Source organism: Diospyros lotus, chromosome 7 (assembly GCF_014633365.1).
Source record: "Diospyros lotus cultivar Yz01 chromosome 7, ASM1463336v1, whole genome shotgun sequence".
Lineage (NCBI taxonomy): Eukaryota > Viridiplantae > Streptophyta > Magnoliopsida > Ericales > Ebenaceae > Diospyros > Diospyros lotus.
In genome coordinates this window covers 10,227,179-10,248,835 of record NC_068344.1, presented here as the reverse complement: position 1 = coordinate 10,248,835, position 21,657 = coordinate 10,227,179, and the positions used below count along the sequence as shown (strand labels likewise).

Below are 21,657 nucleotides of genomic sequence, written 5' to 3'. Positions count from 1 at the left end.
CCTCTTGTTAAAGCAGGTATAGGGCGATTATACTCGCCAGTGTGCGAGTGTGCGTGTAGTACAATTTTAAATTTATAATTCGGTGAGTCCGAGTCGGTTCACAGGGAGATTATTTTGGATGAAAACAGAAATCACTGAATATTTGATTTTAAGAGGTGATTAAGATAATCTAAAGGAAATGATTAAAACTAAATTAACAATGAGTTTAAGTAGCTTGGGTCAAGACAATTTCAGTGTCAAAACCAATTAATTCCCAACTTAATAGAAAAGATCAATAATATTCATCTGAATTAAGTTTTGCAGATCTATGAGTAATTTTAGTTCAAGATAATGATAATTCTTGTTTAAGCAATCTCCATACATGGCATGGAAATTCTAAGTTAAGCAATTATCATAAATTGAATTATATCCCACAGATAGAATTTATAGATACAGATTAATCATTTGGGCTTGGGTATGAAAACATTTCCAGGTCTAGCAATCTCCATACGTGGCATGGAAACTCTAAGTTAGGCTTATGCTCCAATCCAAACTCAAAGATACACTATACGCACACTGCTCAAATTAAATCAGATTAATATTACACAATTGAAGCGCAGCTTTCTTTGGGAATCATTGGCGTTGGACACTGTCCTTGCCTTAACCCAAGATCGGATTTAGCTACTCATCTTCATTTTTAAAATAAATTGGCAGGAATTTAAATGATGGGAATTAAAAGACAGTATTTAAAAGACTATTTTTTAACCGACCATATAGGCGGTATATAATGAAAAGACAGAATTGAAAGACTATTTTTTAACTGACCATATAGGCGGTATATAATGAAAAGACAAGAATTGAAAGACTATTTTTTAACCGACCATATAGGCGGTATATAATGAAAAGACAAGAATTGAAAGACTATTTTTAACCGACCATATAGGCGGTATATAATGAAAATACAATATTTAAAGACAATAGTCAACCGACCATATAGGCGGTATATAATAAAAAGATAATATGAATAATATAATACAACTATATGGAAAGAAAGGTTGAAGATTTAAGAGAGAAATTCTAAGAACGAAATCATATTGAAACTAAAGTGAAAATTTTGAGAGAGAAATCTCAAGAACACAACTATACTTTCATTATAGAAAAATTGAATGGTTACAAATGCACCCCAAGTGCTCTATTTATAGGGTAAAAGATGCAATAGAGACCACTCAATTATATAATTTAATAATACAAAATATCTAAAAAAAATAAAATAACTAATTTAAAAATACAAAGATAAATAAAATATCTAACACATGATGTAAGCGATGATATCATTCCAACTCATGATGTAAGCAATGATGTCACTCCAACCCATGATGTAAGCGATGATGTCATCAATTTGTGGGACTTGGGCTTTTCATATTTTTGGGCTTGGGCCTTCCTTGTGTTGGGCTTGGGCCTTCCTTGTGTTGGGCTTGGGCTTGGGCCTTCCTTGTGTTGGGCTTGGGTCTAGGCTTTCCATATTTATATTATTATATATATTATATTATTATATATATTATACTTATTTTTTTATATTTTATTTATTTTTATATTAATATTTTTAAACATGCACAAAATTACAAAATGCATAATAATATTCAATTTAAACCATTTTAAGATCAAAATAAGGGTGAAATTATAATAAAATTTTTACAAAATTGATCACTAATCAATTATTGACGTTGCTACGACTTAGGACGTTTAATGATGTCTAGAAACTGTAATGCATCATCTCACATCTTTATAGATTAATCACAGTATACATCATATGGACTTCTATCTAGTTTCATTCGGTTATTACAATAATAACAAGAAACTAATAGAACAACTTCTTTGTGAGATTGAATAACTCTTTATTCAATAATAAACATGATTACAATTGTCAGTGTACAACATACCCAATCTGATTGGGTCTAGAGCACCTACACTAACAATATAATCCTAATATATCTAAACATAATCTGTTAAATATATACATTAAAATAATATCATGAAGATATTATTCTAATAGCAAATAGAATATCCTAACACTCCCCCTCAAGCAATATCACCAGACCGATGTAAAAGCTTGGATATAAGTGAAGCAAAGGAACCGGGGAGAAGACTTTTGGTAAATATATCGACAATCTATTATGTGTATGGAACAAAGGTAGTGCGAAGTTTTCCCTCTTGGATTTTTTCACGGACGAAATGGAAATCAATTTCAACGTGCTTGGTTTGTTCATGGAAAACATGATTGTTGGCGATGTGAAGAACGGCCTGATTGTCATAATGTAAATTGGCTGGGTGTGATGGCTGATGAAGTTCGTGCGGTAGGGTCTGTAACCATGTTATTTCACTAACAACATTAGCCATTGCAAGATATTTGGCTTTGGTAGATGAGCGAGAAATGGTGGGTCATTTTTTGGTGCGCTAAGAAATGGGACTAGTGCCAAGGAAAGTGTAATAACCTAAGGTGGATCGACGGGTGGTGGGACATGAGGCCCAATCTACGTTATAATAAGCTCGAAGTTGTAGTGATGAATTGGTAGCCAAGAAGACACCATCACAGTGTAAATAGGATTTGACTAGAGACACAACCAGATCATCATTGCCTGTAATGACAATGTCATCGACATAGACAAGTAAAACAGTCATATAAGTGCCCCGGGTAAAAGTGAACATAGAGTAGTTTGCCTTGGATTGAACAAAACCAACATCCAGTAATGTCTTGGAAAAGGTAGAGAACAGTCATATAAGTGCCCTAGGTAAAAGTGAACATAGAGTAGTTTGCCTTAGATTGATTGGAGGAGGTGACAAACTAGGGTCTCCCCCTTTCGACCATAACTGGGAGGAAGTTGCATGTATACTTCTTCTTGTAAATCACCATGTAAAAAGGCGTTGGAAACATCAAGTTGATGAGTTCACCAACCTTTGGAAGTGGCAAAGCTAAGGATGGTGCGGATAATTACTAATTTTTGCTACTAGAGCAAATACATTAGTATAGTCAAATCCTTCCATTTGAGAAAAATCTTTGGCCACCAAACGAGATTTGTAATGCTTAATGGACCCGTCAGGATTATATTTGATGAAATAGACCCATTTTCAACCTATTGCCTTTTTACCTGGAGGTAAAACATCCAAGATCTAAGTTTTATTAGCCTCGAAAGCCTTTATTTCATCCTCCATGGCCTACCTCTAGAGTGGGTTTTTCCAAGCAATTGTATAAGAAGTGGGTTCAATCTGTTTAGTGATGGAATTAATAAAATGAAGATGGCGAGAGGAGTACGAACTCAAACAGAGATAATGAGAGATGGGATAAGGTGTACCATTTGAAGTGGAAGAAGATTGAGAGGAGGCCATACCGCAATAATAATCAACGAGATGAGCAGGTGGTTTGCGTATACGTGATGATTGGCGTGGATGAGGTGTTTCTGCCTGTTGGTGTGCTGGTTGATGAGGTTGGACAACAGGTGGTTCATCAGAGGATAAATCTAGTAGAGGCAATGGGAGAATTGGTGTTGAAGCATCATGTGTGCATAGCTGCAAATTGGTTTTGAATGGGAAAATATCTTCATAAAAAAACACACTTTGGCTAACTAAAACCTTTTCGGTGGCAAGATCAAATAAGCGATAAGCCTTTTGTCTTGTTGGATACCCAAGAAAAACACACCGTCGAGCATGCTCATCAAATTTATCAAGAGGTTTGTGAGTGGTGGATGCATAACACAAGCACCCGAAGGTGTGCAAGTGAGAATAATTGGGTAGTTGACCATACAACATCTCATATGGTGTTTTTCCATGCAAAAGTTTGGTGAGTGTACGGTTGATAAGATAAGTGGCAATAAGAATGCAATGCCCCCAAAACTCTAAGGGTAAACCAGATTGGAATCGTAAAGCATGTGCTACATTAAGTAGATAACGATGTTTATGCTCAACAACCCCATTCTATTATGGGGTGTCGGGACAAGTTAATTGATGTAAAATGCCAGACTCATGTAAAACTTGTTGAAAGGCTTGATTGGTAAACTCAATACCATTATCGGAATGAATCATTTTGACACAACTTTGAAATTGATTTCGCACATATGCAAGATAGTAAATCAATAACAAATAAGCTTCTGACTTAGATTTCAATAAATAAGTCCAAGTGGTGCGCAAAAAATCATTGACTATTGTCAAAAAATAATGATAACCATTTCGAGTGGGTGTAGAATATTTACCCCAAAGATCAACATGCACAAAATCAAAGAATGCAGCTATATTATTCTGATGAATGGGAAAAGGACAACGAGTTTATTTAGATAAGTGACAGATCTCGCAATGCTCAACAGACTTATTGGGAAAGCTAAGTGTATGTGATAAAGGGCGTAAAACATCAGTGGAAGGATGGCCTAAACGAGTGTGCCAGTTGGAAGAAGATGCAACAAGCAGGCTGGTCGAAGCTGAGGATTTGTTGAGGAAATACAAACCACCACGTTCATGGCCCCAACCAATCTCCTTCTTTGTCAAAGGGTCTTGAAAAACACAATGGTCAGGATAAAAAAGAATGACACAATTTAGAGCTTGTGTTAATTTGCGAACAGATAAGAGATTGAACTTAAAGAAGGGAACATATAAAACATCAAACAAGGTAATGTTGGAGTTGATAGTTATATTCCTTATGCCATAAATAGGTACAGAATGGCCATTAGGAACAGATAAATGGGATGGGGTGTTGGAATTAAGAAGAGGTTGAGAAAATAAATCCTGATTGTGAGAAATGTGGTTAGTTGCTCATGTATCGATAACCCATTCTTGAGGTGAACATAAGGCGGAATAAAAGGCAAGAGACTTACCACTGATATTAGCCTTTGGTTAGTTTACCTCCTGTAAAAGGCTAAGAAGTTGTTTCAAGGACTCGAAAATAAGTGGATTTGTAGTACTCGAGGGCCTCGATGGAGCAACGATGGATGACGAGGCATGAGTGTTACCTTTCTTGGGGAATTTATGTCCTAGAGGGTACCCGTGCAACTTATAACAGACATCTTGAGTATGTCCAAAGATGCCACAGTGAGTGCATTTTGGTCAATTACGTGAAAATCCAAGACGAGGCATATGCATCTAAGATGCTACAATAACTAAATCATATTTGCTTATGGGAATAAGTGTAGAGGTTTGTAAAGCTGTGTGTTCCTGAACAGAAGGCAAGGTCTAATGTTGTCGCTGAGCTTCATCTTGAAGTAAGAGTGAATAAGCTTGTGATACAGTAGGTAATGTGGAGGTAAGAAGGAGTTGAGAACGTGTCTGCTAAAAAAGTTCATTTAACCCCATAAGGAACTGCATCAACCGACGCTTCTCGAGTTGAGAGTGATATGCGTCTTTTGCTCCACAAGTGCATTCCATACAAGAGAAAGATGGGGGAGGGTCAATTGCAGCCAATTCATCCCAATTACCACGAAGCTTGTTGAAATATTGAGTGACCCAATCATTGCCTTGTGTGATGGTCGCTAGACGACGCTCTAATTCATAGATACGGGGTTCGTTGGAAGAGGAGAAGCGGGCCTTAAGATCAGACCACATCGTAGAAGCAGTAGCAGCATAGAGGATCGTGCTTGCAAATGACCGGTCAATGGAGTTTAGAAGCCAGGACATCACCATGTTGTTTACTCAAGTCCATTGAGAGAAATTAGGACTCGCGGTGTTGGGGATGGGAATTGAACCATCTACAAAGCCAAACTTATTTTTTCCTTGAGTGCCATTGACATGGCGAGGAACCATGAGTTGTAATTGTTAATGCCAGTGAGCGTGTAATTGACAAGATTCACACCGAGATTATCGAAATGATAGAGATAGTATGGGCCCTCCGTGTCAATCACAACAGATGTGGGTTGGGTTATCTCAGCAACAGTGGTAGAGTTACTCATGTTGAATGACAAATCAGATGGAACAAAAGAGAATGAAGCTGATGGAGTCTGATTTTGATTATACTTTAATACCGTGACAATAATTGAATGAGCTTAATTTTCATTGAGAGTATTCACATTATAAATACAAGTTGTTAGATATTTGTTACAGCATTATAGGAGAGAAATCAGGAAGAAAATATTCTAAAGGAGAAAGAATCCTAATATAATCCTAATATATCTAAACATAATCTATTAAATATATACATTGAGATAATATCATGAAGATATTATTCTAATAGCAAACAAAATATCCTAACAGATCAAATGTTGGACAAGTCCTCAGCATGGTGGGGATCATCCCTCCGTGGAGATTTGGAGACTTGCGAGATGTTCGCACACCATCTATGTTGCAGCCCAGGATATGAAGCAGAAATGGCTGTGGGAGAACATCTAAGGGAAAGTAGGAGCTTCCACAAGCTAGCTTAGGATAGGCAACCCCTTCCCTAATAGTCTCAGGGATCTTTGCAAGGTTGAGATTCGGGGGGGGGGGGGCTTCTTAGCATTCTCCACCATCTTCTCCCTCCTCTCACATGTGGTCTGCAAGGCGAGTCTCAAAGGGAGGTGCATGAAGGGAGAAGCTCAATCATAATTATGGCCAAGTGCTTTGATGACAAAAGGGGCTAACCATAGGAACATGGTCTTGCCACTGGTCAGAAACTTCGTCAAGCACTATAAGGCCACTTCGAGATTTGTCTCCTACTTTGGGAGCTCTTGATATTCCATTATGTATCCCCCAATAGCCGTCGGGTTAGCTTGTGTAATATTAAGGATAGGACTGTCCAAGAGGAGTTGTGGGGAACCTTCTTCATCCAGAAGTTGGGGAGTCTTCTGTTGAAGGTATGCATAACTGCCTTTTACTTCCCAAGTACTGATCTGGGAGGCTTAAGTGTGTAGCCCCAACGGGAGTGGCTCCAAAGACCTCATATGACATTAGCCTGCAAAGGCTGAGGCCTGCCTAAAGAAACTAGTTTCGGTTGTTAGGGTTTCCTTGTATGGATCTAGTGGAGGGCAAGAAAGCTTTTAAGGAGCTTTGGAACAACCTTTTATTTGACTTTTTATATATTTCTCATAAACAACTTCAAATTGTTGTTGCCCGATTACAACAATTAATATTTGTTTATTCCAAAAATACTTAGTAAGCAGTCAGCAAAACAAGAGGCATCATTTGGCCTTCTTGATTGGTCTACCATCACTAAGGGAAAGGAAGTCATCCAGGGCAGACTCAGTTCGCTACCTCGAAAAGGGCTCGATCCACTAGCTTGGAGAGTTGTAAAGGAACCGAAAGAATGAGGAATATTGTGATAAACAGAGAGATCTTTCATCTCAAGAATAGGTTTACAAGACAGAAGGTAGTCAGGAAGCACATGAGGATTCCTCCCGCGAGGGCCCCCAATGCTTAAGTCAGATGAGGTCTTAATGTAGTGCCAAATGCAACAACAGGAAATGTAAAGATGTCGTGTGAGAGAGATGTATGATGAGAGAAAGAGATGTTCATTGTTGCTAGCAGTATTTGCTTGTTTTTACTTAGTTGCGTTAGTGTGTACTTGTGCTTTGGCTCAACTTGTCCTTGAAACTGGAGAGTTGGGGGCTATTTATAGGCATCAAGGGGGACAAGGACACATGACAGGAGCGTGCAAGGGTATGGTGTGCTTTCCCTAGAAAAGGCGTTGCATCTCCTCCATCCGCAATGTTGTCCTGTCATTAAACTCGAAAAGAGCCTTTAAGAGAAACCCCCTTTCTCGGTGTGAAGGTCCCTTGGAAGGAAAAGGGCCTAGAACATGCATGCCGCATTGCTACGTAGCAATATAGGGTAATACAAGTAGGAGGCATGTCTCCCTAGGTTTCTCCTGAGGGCAAGGCTTAACCAGGTGGAGACTATGACATGTAGGTGCGGGAAGTTGGTCCCAAGTGGATGGTGGTTTATGGGGAATATGCTCTAGGCCTAAAACGATCTCTCCAAAGGGATGGCTCATTCTAGGATTGATAATGTACTAGTTGCTTTGGGAGGACTCTCCCTTGATATTATGTCATAACAATGAAATAACTTGAAAAATATTCAAAATATTAATAACAAGAATATATGAATTTGAGCAGAAAAGTAAACGAATGAAAATTGAAAAAATTATAGGATATTTTAAAAATTAACAAATATTTTAATTAATAGGTCAATTTTTATTTTGCGTTTCATGTCGATCTATTTAAATATGTCTTATATTAAGTAACTTCTTATCAACCTAAATTCAATAAGTTCTTATTAGGTCGGCCAAAACGTGTTAAGGATTAACCCAAATCAATTAATTTCGTTTTCAGTTCTAAGTAAAATCATTGAGTCAAGTAATCCATTAACAGCTCTAGGAGATAGGCCAAGATGAGAGCCATAAACCCTTGCTAGACACAAACCTATATATCATGGAGACATCTTGTATATTACTGTACTAGTAACCCTGACTCGACCAAATTGAAAATAGGGCTATTAAACAACCAAGCAGGCTTGGCTCAATCCTGGGCATGGGCCCATAAATAACAACCCAGCCAAGCTTAGGCTCGCAATCCTAAACAAAAACCCATCAAGCCAACTAGATTCTTAAAACTGTTTTAAAATTAATTTACAAAATAGTTTTTATTTAATGAAAATGTTACAAAAATATTTTTAAAAATTCAAATTCCATTTACAATTATAATTTTAACGCAGTAGACTTATTAAATGAAAATGATAATGTTTTATGTACATTTTATTATTGTTGTGTTATCATAGAAGTATTAAGTTATATATCAAAAAATTAAAATCAAAATTATAATATAAAAAATTATTACTTTTTTTATTTTTAAAAATACATTTATTAAGGCTGGGGGCAAGCCCAATCGTGAGAGCCCTGCCTACTTTGTGAGCCGGGCCCCCAGCACCTTTGAGAACCCTAATTAAAAGTCTAATGCTGTGATTCAGTTTTAAGGTAAGAAGTAGAGAAACGAGAGGAAAGAAAAGGGCAGGTGGGGTTGGGGTTGGGGTTGCAAAAGGCGTCGTATAGAATGGTTCTAATTTAAAAGGGGGGCAGTAATAACTACAACTACAACTACTGCTGCATCTGCATCTGAGTTCTTGACTACTTCTCCTGCAGACTGGTGCCTGCAGCTGCTTCTTATTAATTTATAATAATAATAATAATAATAGTCTCATCAGTGATATTTGTACTTTAGAACGCTCGTGATTCTGCATATCCTCATCCTCGACCCCTCTCTACATATTCCTTCGCACTCTACTCCCTTCAAAGCAAATGAAGTTTTTTTTTTTTTTTTGGTTTACTCGAAGTCACTGTACTTATTGTCAAGGCAGAGGCAAGGAAAAAGAAATTAGAACCCACGGAGGAACGGATATATGAGCACTGACTAAGAGTTGGCTACCATTTGTAAATAATTTCAGCATGCTAGTAATAATTCAGGGGGGAAATTAGCACAGACGATAACATATATTATATAAATTAATTAATTGATAGGTGTAAGCGATGCATGCCCAGCAGCAGCAGCAAGCAGTACACAAACAAACACTACATATCTAATTGAACTACCCAGTATGCATCTCTTACAGCCCAGCTAGCCACCATATACATATATATATATATATGCGTGCGTGTGTGTGTTCCTCCATTGCAGTTGCACAAACCAACCAAAGAAAGGCGACGACGAAGAAGAAGAAAATCAAAAAAAGGAATTACAATTTATAAAGAAACCTAATTAATTCAACTAAGGAAGGTAAATTCGGACCGCTACCCTCAATTCCCCGCGATGCAACGATGTCGCTCTCCCGATTCTGCCGGCGAGGCAAGAAGCTCCGGAGAGGGCAATTGCAAAGCCTTCTTTAATTTCTTGTTTTTGCTTTTCTTTTTTTCTTTTTCTTTGCCCGCCGTCCACCGACGAAGCTTGAACTATGGTGTTATTTACACGGGTGCCCTCCTCCTCCTCCTCCGCCGCCGCCGACGCAGCCGGCGGAGCCCGCGACACCACGACGACGACTGCCACGGTTCATTGCTTGAGATGAGTTGAGGCAAGGAAGATAAAAAGATGATGAGAGTACGTACAAAGCTAAGCTAAGCTAAGCTAAACTGGAGCTAAGCAAGAAAGGGGGTTCGGGGAGGGGTTGTGGGGGATAGATGGGACATGTGATGAAACATGATGGGTCGTATATAAAGGCGAGATTGTAAGCTTTCTTTTGCTTCTACGTAGCTCTACTTCCTGGGTTGGTGCCATCCTCCCCATTTTCCTTTTTAATACTCTCTCTCTCTCTCTCTCTCTCTCTCTCTCTATATATATATATATATTAAAAGGACACTGCTACGTATATAAATACCTACAACTATAGGGGTAGATCGGTTTGTTTATTCACTCGTGTGTTGATACAGAAATAAAATGGTTTTCACCCATTCCCTGGATCTTCTAATCTACCCAACAGTTCAGTCCATTTACTATTATTCATTTTTTAAATGTCCTTTTCTTCAGATAATTCAGCTCACATTTAGTGAGAGGGAGGGCTGGCCGATATGGGTGGCGAAGGGCCCAAAAAGACAAATTTGCCCTTGTATTAGTAATAATTTAGTTATTACCAACACAGGGGTAAATTTGTCTTTTCCGCCAGTCAGCCACCTAGTTTTAGGTGTAATTTTGAACTATTTATGATTATTCTTAATGGAAACGTAAAATGTTTGGAATTTAATTTAATTAATTTTAGGTGGGGGGTCGAAAGGTATATAATTTGATGGTGGAAGGGGAGGTGGGGAAGGGCATGTTTGTGGGGAACGGAGAAAACTCCACTAACCCGATTTCCAATGCTCTTGGAGTTTTCACAAGTCATATGGTAAAGCTCCCATCGTCTCATGGACGAGAGGCTTTTGTGGGGTTTGTTGGTCACTGTGTGTGTGTATGCCAAACGCGCCTTATCCACTGTTCGTAATATATATATATATACATAAATTAATGCTGCAGTGCCACTGTCACTGTGTGCATTTGGAAACAAAAAGGGTCGGTCTATTCCATGGCCAACTTTCTTGTTTTATTTAATTATTGCCTTATTATTGCATATATACATACACATACATATATATATATGGGACAAATCCAGCGCATAATGATGGGTACAAAATGAAAGTGATATGAGCTCTTTGACGATGTGAGATTTCATACATACATAGATATTTTTAGCATAAATGCATATTCTACACTTATATTTGTATTTTTTTTATTTAAATATTTAATTTTTTATTATTTTAAATACGCATATAAATTATGTAATTTCAAGATAATTACACTTTTAAAATTTTTATTATTTCAATTACACACCTCAACAAATTTATTGTGAACAATAAATTTAGAGATGTAATTAAAATAACAAAAATTTCAAAATACAATTGACTTGAAATTATAAGTTCGAAAAATTTTTAAAATAACAAAAGTTTGAGTGTTTAAATCAAATAACTTACAAGTAAAGGAGGTTAAAATATATATTTTGTCAAAAAAATATGTTAAAAGAATAAGACAATAATATTTATTAGCTATTTTTATGAGTATTTGATTATATATAATTATTGATGCAACAAATTGTTTTCATACATTGTTGAGAGAGGTGAATTCATTTTTTTTTTTTTAATTTTAAGAAAACTTGTCTTAATTTGTAAACTTAGTTTGAAATAATTTTATGATAATTCAAGATGTTTATAAAATATAAAAAATGATGCACATACATAATCAATAATAAGAGAGATTTATAAATATTCGGCTCTTTCAAGACTACCGCTTCTCTCGAACTAAGGTAAAATTTATTTTGCTTAAATGAATAAATATGCTAACATAAATTCAATATAACTTACTAAGTTTTTATTACAAGTGAATGTCACATTTTTTAATTTTTTCTTGAGAGGGGAGGGTAGAGTTTACCATTATTTCACCATATATTACAAGAAAAAAACCTAGAAAAAGGGGAAAATTAAGGAACTTCTCATTTTCAAAAAAAAAAATAATCTTTAATTAAAAATTTTCTAACATTTTCAATTTTTAAAAGTCAATATTTATTTTTAAAAAATTTAAAAGATATCAAAAAAGTTATTTTCTAATTCATAACATAAAATTAAAAAAATATAAAATTTTATTTTCTATTCTAATAGGAGATTTAGGCTGCGTTCTCTTTATTATTTTCAAATTATTTTTAATTTTTAATTTTTTAAAATAATGAAAATATGTTCTCTTTATTATTTTTAAAAATATATTTTTGAAAACAAAAAAAAATTATAAAGAAAACTCAAAATCACAAAAAAATTATTTTAAGTGTTTTCATTCAAAACAAACTCTAAACTCAAAACACATTTATTTATTCATATTTTATTATTGTAATGGAAAAATATATTACAAAATTCATTAACTTTAAAATGTATATATATTTTTAATAATATATTAACATTAAATATTTCTAATTTACTGAATAACCAAATTTATTGAATAAAATATTATTAAAAAATTATTTTCAAAATTTCAAAGAGGACGCATTTTCTAATTTTTTGTTTTGAGAAATAGTTTTTCAAAATGATAAAGAGAGCGCGTTTTTAATTTTCTAAAAACAGACTATCAAAACAAAAAACTAAAAATGAATTCTAAATTTAAAATTAAAAATTGAAAAGTAAAGAGAACACAATCTTAATTATTCAATAGAAAATTAAAGTTAGAAAAAAAATGTTATTCTAAAGTTGAACAAGCCTTTAACATTTTTCATAGCCTAGTTGATAAAGGTTGAACGCCTTGAATGGATCTAAATAGGGATTTTTTTTTTTTATCTTTACGAACATGATGCAGTCATAACAGTGCGATAACTTGAATAATAGAATTATTGCTAAAAAATATTTAACTGAAAAGTAAAGTAAGGCTGAAAAATAAATGTCGTATGAATTACACCAACTGTTCATATCTGAGTATGTATAGACTGTATCTGTATTTAAATTTATTTAAATAACGCATTAGGGGGAAGATTATCTATCATGGTGAGTTAGTCAGGCAAAACTCGAAAAATGATTTTTTTATTATTTTTAATAAATAATATAGTTGTAAAGAAAAAGATAAAAGACATGGAAAAAGATGAAATAATAAATAAATTGTTGAGGGGAGTAGATATTGTGAGACAAAGAGGAATAAAAGAATGAAGATTGAGAGTGTGGGATAGTGGACTTTGGTTGGTTCAAGTTGAAGACGTTGGAAGGGGGGGCATGCTTTGTCAAAAATGGTGGGGGTACACAAGCTTGGCTTTGAAGAAATAATTGCTCTCTTTGCTGTCTTAAAGTCTCTCTCTCTCTCTCTCTCTCTCTCGCCTGGCTGGGATTGGAAAAGGATAGGCAGGAAGATGATATGATTGAGACATTTGTAGAAAACACAGCCTTCCAACTTTGAAGAAACATTGAAGGAGCTGCTTACAATCAGCTGCACCCACCACTCTCACTTTTTCCATGGATTTGTCCTTTCGCATTTTCAAAAAGCATGCACATATTACCCTACAATTGAATCCTCGCTAAGTCAAGCCCCATTACATTGTCACACTCTCTCTCTCTCTCTCTTAAAAAGTGGATGACTTTGTCTCAATCCCTTGGTTCAAAATCTCCTACCCATCTTCACACACACATTCCCTTGTACCTCTCTTCATGATCCAATATTGTGCCTCTTTTGGAAGGGCTGCTACAGTTTCTTTAGGTACATTATTCAAATTACGGGTTAAATATAAGGAAATCCCATATATAAAACAAAGATGGGTACAATGCGTGTTACTCGAGGTCGTCCATGCCAGGGATTGATAAGTTGTTCTCTTTTTTTTTTTTTTAATTCATTTTTAATTTTTAATTTTTTAAAATAGAGAATACGTGTTAATTTTTATATTTTTAAAAATAAAAAAATTATAAAAAAACTTAAAATAACAAAAAAAATTGCTTTGTTTATTTTTATCACAAATATGTTTAAAATTTTTAAAATGCAAAAAATACTACCAAAAAATATATATTTTTTCAACAATCTTAAAATAAACATTCAAAATATAAAATTAAAAATAAATTTAATATTCAAAACTAAAAATTAAAATACAAAGAGAACCGCTCATCTTCTTTAACACAACATTTTCAATTAGCTTGGGAAAGAAAAAAATGAGTAAAAAATGTGTCGTTTATTATAAAGAGTTAATGATAATGAAATAAGATAAAAATAATTTTAATTAATTATTTGCAAAACTCCATTTTTTCATCTCTTGAATTAATAAATAATGGATAAAAAATTTAATTTTTCATATTATTAACATTAGCCTTTAACATTTTTTTAAAATTCAATTTTTGTCCATGATTAGTTATTTAATATTATATTTTATATTATTTTTCATAAATTTCCATTCACATAACCAAAATAATAAAAAATTATTTCATTTCCATCAGGCTCATCTTATTCTATTATTAGCTGTCAACCTAAACAAAAAGACGGGACCCATTACGGCCGTGGATGGCGTACACGCAAACTAGCAATCCTAACCGTCCAATTAGATTAGGGATCCCTCCCAGCTGCTACCGCCATCATCATAATATTACATCACGGCTGCGCAATTAATGCGTAATCAATATCATATCCTATCAAATCTCTCTTAATCCCTAATCTATTCTACCTACTTTTACACACTTACACTTACACACCATCATCATCGTGCCAATCAAAAGTCTAGGATACGGTTTCAACTTTACCCCTATTATGGTACTTGTGAGGGTAATCTTCTATAATGGTATAATTATAAATTTAAAAATTAATTAAAATAAAATGTCATGATCATCCCTTTACCCTCCACGTGACATTAAATTTTTTAATTTTAAATAGGTTAAAGAATTTTTTTTTTTTTCGTAAATCGTGTTATATCTCTTGTATGTTTGTTACTTTATTAATTACTCCTGTTTAAATGTTCTTCGAATGTTATTTATTTGTTGGAGAATTTATGTGATAATTTTGATAGTAAAATGGTCAATTTAATTCCAATGCTAAAGTAAAGACGACCGCGACATCTCACAGTCGATTTTATTTTAGCTCTACCAACAAACATAAAGCTTGTTTGTGCTGTTAGAAGTGTTAATGTTATCCTTAATCTAAAAGTATAAGAACGTGCTTAGAGATTTTTAGAAAATAGAAATACCAATTGAAGGCTTATATATCAAAGTAGATGGGGGTCATCCTAACAGTTTGTCCAAGAACCTATAAGTGTGAATTACACTCAAACTCCTTGCTGTTTGAATTATTTACACAGAGACCACCTATGGCTTAAGAATAACTTTAAAGATCTTTGTGGTTTATTTATTCATTTTTTTTTTTTGCCACAACACTCCCTTCTTTGGTTTTTTATACAAAATATGCCAACTAAAGTTAACTTTATTCTTAAATTATTAAAAAATAATAAAATGGTTAATAACAAGATAGAACATTAAAAGGGTAAGTTGACTTTTCAGCTACCAAAATCAATAATGGTTTCCATAACTAATGTTGTTGGAAGGTAGACCACATTGATTGGTGGGTTCTAAGTATTGGATCCAATTGATTAATAAATTTCTTGTATTAGAACAACGAGAAGAAAAAAAAAAAAAAAAAAAACTGTAGATCATGTGCTAGAACTTGATTAATAGTAAGTGTGAGACTTTATTGATGTCGAGTGTGTACAAATATATGTGTATGAATGAGATGATAAAATATGGAGAAAAATTTAATTTCCTAAATCACAAAAGTCATAACCTCTAAATTATAAAAAAATCTAAAAATGATTGATGAAGAAGAAAAAGAAAGATAACAAAGAAAAAGAAGACACTCGAAACATAAAAACAAGAAGAATTCATGGTCGAAGAAATTTGAGTATGAGTGAAAAAAATTCAAACGAAAGAAATCATACAATCTCAATCAAAATTGGTTGAGCTTTCTCTTTTCACCAATTTATTATTATTGCTTCTTCTTCAACAATTCATTGCCAATTAAGTTCCAACCGGTTTAGAACCAAAAATGAATAATTACAAGAAATCAAACCCATTTAGAACTAGGGCAATACTTGTTGATGGGTTTTCTTATTAGATCCATTGCTCTTGATGATAAAAAATGATTGTTTTAACTGACCATTTATCCTCATTTAATTTATAAGTTTGTATTTATTATTTAACTTAATTTTAATTTAAGTTGATTAGAGCTTAAGAACTGAACTGAGTCTATGAGAAAAAAAATAAAAAACATTTAAAATTTTCATTTCTAAACTATAAAAGACACCCATATAAATAATTCAAATTATAATAAGTTCGGATATAATTTATGCTAACTTATATTTACTATAAGATATTATTTTAGTTACATGCTTTTATTTTATTTATTTTACGTAAAAGCCGGGAAGCGAGATTGCGAGAGAAGGAGAGGACTGACGACTGAGGCCTGAGGAAATAAATAAAGTCAATGATTAGAATTTTGTAGATTAGATGGAACGGCAGAGGGAAGTGGGAGTGGAAGCAGAGGAAGGGAAGACTCGCTCTGCCCTGCGGCCTACACCCTAAGGATCCACTACGTCCTCTTGTTTCTTTTGTTTAGTTTGGAAATCCCAAAAGCACGCCAAAGTGTCCACTCACTGCCGCCCAATCGGCAGACACCAAGCGGCGCCCTCGATTCTACCCCCGCCACGTGTCGCCCCGTTTTAGCCGTTTCAAGCCCCCTTGTCCGTGCCGTCGCTTTTCGCCCAATCGCCTTCACACCGTTAAATTCAATCATACAACCGTTCTCATTTGTTTTTTTCTTTTTTTTTCTTTTGCAAATTTCTAATCTCCTCCTAAATTTCAAGAAATGTTGGAACATGTGATCACGTGCCCAGACAAGAATTTTGGTCAAAATTGAGGGAGTCCTCGCGCGTGATTTTTATGTGGTTTATATCATTATAATTAATTGAGAGAAAGGTAACGTTATTATTATTATTAAAATTTAATAAAAAGTTGAATACTTTATGATTACATTTAAATTGGTCTTTAAAACATAAAGGAGAGCATTGGATCCGATAGTTGGAGGAGCACTGTAGGTAGTGTGGGTAGGTGAAGGGAAAAAGAAGGGAGGAATGGAAAGAGTGCGAGTGCATGGTGCTTTCACACAGCCATTTTCAACGGGAGTTGGGGATGAACTATTGCAAAGTAAAGCATCCAATGCACCACGAATTTACATTTGAATTTGCATTTACATTTGCATGTGCATGTGGGTCAAAAGGCAAAGTATGATTGCCTAATCAATCTTATTGTGGGATTGGATGGGTCCCATCCCATTCATTCGCATGCCCAAATTCCAATTTCTTCACTAACCAATCATGTCGCTATCAATTGGGAGTCTACATCTTGAATTGTAATTCCTTCCAACTAAATGTTAACTTTGCTTTCAATTTTGACATTTATACTAATATAAATGTATAATACATAAATATAGAATATATAATATGAATATTATTCTGTTACGCGCATCAAATTTGTTTTGACGTAGACATATAAAAGAGTCCATAACTCGGCTCACAACTAAAGATGACAAATGGGCAAGGTGGGCTGGCCTGGCTCGCTTTCTGCTTGGCCCACCTATTTTGTGGGCTGAGTTGAATTTGGCATGCGAGAGAGGTGGGGCAAGCTGGGCAATGAGAAATGGAGGCCCGACACAATTCTATGGCCCTTAATAAATGGCCAAGGTAGGAGGCATTTTGGTGAACATTTTGGTGAGCCACCCCCATTTTTGGTAGGTCGGGTCAGTGGCTCTATGGCCCTTAATAAATGGGCCAAGGCAAGGGGAGGCCATTTTGGTGGGCCACCCCCATTTTTGGTGGGCTAGGCCTGGGCCACAAAGCACTGGCCCGTTTGCTACAATACCGGACAGGGCTAGGAGGTGGGCTGGGCGGGCGGCCCTCGACCCATTTTCCATCTCTACTCATGCCCCTTTTCTAATTTTGCTTGCGGCAGGCAAATTTTATGTTGCCTGATGCGAATAATATAATAATTTCGTACAGAATATTATTACATATATTAAATTTAAATTTTTAAATAATTCATTTTATTTTAAAATAAAAAATAACAAAAATCATTAGGCTAATGCAATATGAATGAAACCATTTGGTAAGACTCAATGTCTACCACCAAATGTAAATTTAAGTTGCATTTAAATGGAACAATTTTAAATTATGTTATTTAATTTGAAATAATATCTATAGAATAAAATTATTTTTAGTTGAGACTGCACTTGATTTTTGTAATTTGGGATATGAAATGTTTTAAGTGTCTATTAATAAAGTATATCGAAACAAAGAGTTATTAGGATATTTAAAACATTTCATAATCCAGATTATAAGAATTTAGTGCAGTTTGGATTGAAAATAGTTAATCTTATATTTATAAAAGTATTATTTTAATTTTTTTATTTTAAAATTTTAAATCCCAAATAACGAGTGAAATAATCAAATAACTCTATAAAAAACTTATAAATTTAAAGATTTAGGCCCATTGCCTTCGAATCTGGACCAACAATAGCTGAAACTGAGTGGTAATAGCCAGAATTAGGGCAGTTCAAGAATGGAAATTAAGCTCTTGATATACAAATGATTTTCCCTCAAAGCCTTGGATGTTAGCTACAGTAACTAATAGGATTTGGAAAACTCAATGGCGTGATAACTTGTGATTACTTAGTATAAGCATTGAATTTTAAATAATAATAATTACTTAAAAATATTAAATATTTACTAAATTTCAATAAAATTTGTAAAGCAACTAAAAGGTTTGTTTACATATAAAAAATTAGAGTAGTTTTCTAAAAAAATTCTATAGATGTAGAAAATTGGAAATTGCTTTTTAAAATGGTATTTTTTTTTCTAAATTGGAGAATAAAAAATAAATTTTTTGTGTTTCTAAAATTATATTATAGTTTAGAAAAATCTTAAAGATATTCTCCAGCGAAAACATACTTTTCTAATTTGAACTCCATTTCAAATCTTGCCAATAACGATTTTTTTCCCCATTTTTCTTCTCCTTGTACTAGTGTTTCAATCATACCCACCACTCAATTACCATAACTTCCTCTACTTTTTCGTGCTGCCCTCTACCACTGTAACCTTTGGCACAATCGTACGATGAACACTATCAGTGCCCCCTTCCCCATCACCCTCTTCTTCTCCTTTTCCTATTCTCATCCCTCGACTAGCAGTATCGTGCCTCTCTCTGCCACTGCAACAATGATAGCTCTTTTATTTGTTACATTAATTTTGACGATGATAATTGATTTCACAAAATTTTAAATAAATAGATTTGAAACACTCATTTTGAAGTCAAATGTTAAAATTGTCGACTAGGTGATGATATCTATCGATTGATTATTGAATTATCTCCTTAATAAAGTTTTTCATATTTAAAACAGTCAACTAGTTCTTAAAAACTATCGATCGATTCTTAAAAACTGTTGATTATCTTTTATACATGCTCTCAGTCACTTGTCATTGATTGTTACTGAATCATTTCTAGTCAAAAGTTTTAGGAATTGTCAACCGGCCTAGTTAAATTTTTGAAAAATAGTTGATCGATTTTGTTGTATAAATTTCAATGGCTAACTATACTTGATATCTATAGATTGGATTTCTCAATTCTTTTGTCTCTATTGGCTATATCTCCAAAAAGGGATAACAAACATATATATAAAAAAAGATTTGAAGCTTGAGAAAGAGAGATTGGCTATTTGGCTTTCAGGTTTCATATTATATGTTCTCAAGTTTTCTTGTACTTCTTCTTTCGCTCCGGAGAAAATGAAGGAATGGACCGAAGAAAAAAAGTGTATCATGGAGATAAATGCCAAGGCCATAAACATCTTATTTTGTGCACTCAGCCCATAAGAACCTAACTGGGTATCCACATGCAAAACAACCAAGGAGATTTGGATCAAGCTAGAAATTACCCATTAAGGTACCAATTAAGGAAACAAGTTAAATTTAATTATTCATGAGATATGAGCTTTTTTCAATAAAATCTTGGGAATCTATCAAGGATATGTTTACAAGATTTAATGATATTGTCACGAGTTTGGAAGCTCTTGGAAAGACTTACTTGAATGGGGATAAGGTTAGAAAAATACCAAGGAGTCTATCTAAGGAGTGGGATCCCAAGTTATATTTTTCTCGTGTTTAGTTTTGATGATAAAAAAAATGATTTATATCTTACGTCAAATGTATGGTTTTCAAACAAAAATCAATTTCAAGTACTTTGCTAAAATGAAAATGAAAATCAAATGAATTATAATTTTTCTTTATTCTTATATATAGAGATTTGCAAAGACAAGTATTAAGATTTAAAACAATCTTCTAAATGATTTTTACAAATCGGTTTTGAACCATTGGATAAATGAAGCAAAATATTTTCAAAGACAAAAGACCATATGTTCTTAATAGATTGATGTTTTTGCTTTTGATATAATTTTGATGATTAAAATTAATTGTATTGATGTTTATTGACTTGGTGCTCTAAATTATTTTTATATGATTTATTAAGTACCAAAAATAAAAATTAATTTCATCATTCAATTGAATGTCAAAATCTTGCTTTGAATTTCTTGATGACATTTGAAATGTTATTTGATCAAAACTATTGAATGAAAATTAAATCTAATGCCAAAATATCTTGTTATAAATTTCTTAATGACATTTGGAATATTATGTTAAAAATGTTAAATGAAAATAAATTTTATCTTGCAATCTAATATTAAAAATCTTATGATAAATTTTTTGTTGGCATTTAGAATATTGTATTTTTATTTGATTAAAACGAAATAAGTTTTAAGTTTTAAGTCAAGTGTATATCTCTCAAGCATACATCTTTCAATTTTAAATAAGGATCAATGAGAGATTAAATAAAATGATATTAGAAATCATATCTCAAGGAAAATGGCAAATATCTCATGTTTTTGTATTTATATTAAAAGTTCAAAACGTTTTTAAATGAGTTTTAAGTTTAAGGCAAAAAGAGTTTTTAAAGATTGTAAAGGTGTTAGTCGATTGAATTTTTTGATCTGTCGAATGATGGGTTGATGTGGTTTTTGTTGTCGACAGATGGGTTGATGTGGTTTTTGTCGGTCGACTGATCCTTCTTGATTAGGCTTCTAACATCATGCATGATGTGTGTTTCTCGACAAATTAGTCACCTATCCATTTTCGTCTGTCGCCTAAAAGTGTACATGTTTTCATAGTTAAAATCATTTTTCCTTGATCTGTTGACTAACTCATTTCATCTGTCAACTAATGCCTTTAATTAGTCGATTGATTTAAGTCATCTGTCAACCAATTAATTCACACAAAGTAAATAACGACTAGTTTTTCAATCTTTAACGGCTATAAACGACTAGTTTTCTCTTGAAGCTTGTGGGACACCTATAAATACAAGTCAAGGGTGATCAAGAAGAAACTAATGGATGGGAATGAAGTGAAGTGAGTTTGCAAAATTTATTCATCTTCTCAATTGTGCTTGCGCTTTATTTTTCTCTCAACAAGGCTTTGCGTATCATATTGTAAAATTAGTTTCAAACATTTGTATCTTATTTTGAGAGATATTGTAACTAAGAGTGTATACTTTTAGAAACTCTCTATTAAACATTTCTTATATTTCCTATCTTGTGTAGCTAAAGGGCCTCTTTGTGTAAGTAGGGG

The 21,657-nt window shown here is 33.7% G+C and overlaps 1 protein-coding gene across 1 annotated transcript; it reads right to left on the bottom strand.

Annotated features, from left to right (window-relative positions):
* Positions 1 to 5,289: 5,289 nt before the first annotated feature.
* On the bottom strand, positions 5,290 to 5,640 carry LOC127805546 (uncharacterized). The gene has a single exon (XM_052342301.1). It carries the CDS (start codon positions 5,638 to 5,640, stop codon positions 5,290 to 5,292), a length of 351 nt encoding a protein of 116 aa, XP_052198261.1.
* Between the last annotated feature and the right edge of the window lie 16,017 nt (positions 5,641 to 21,657).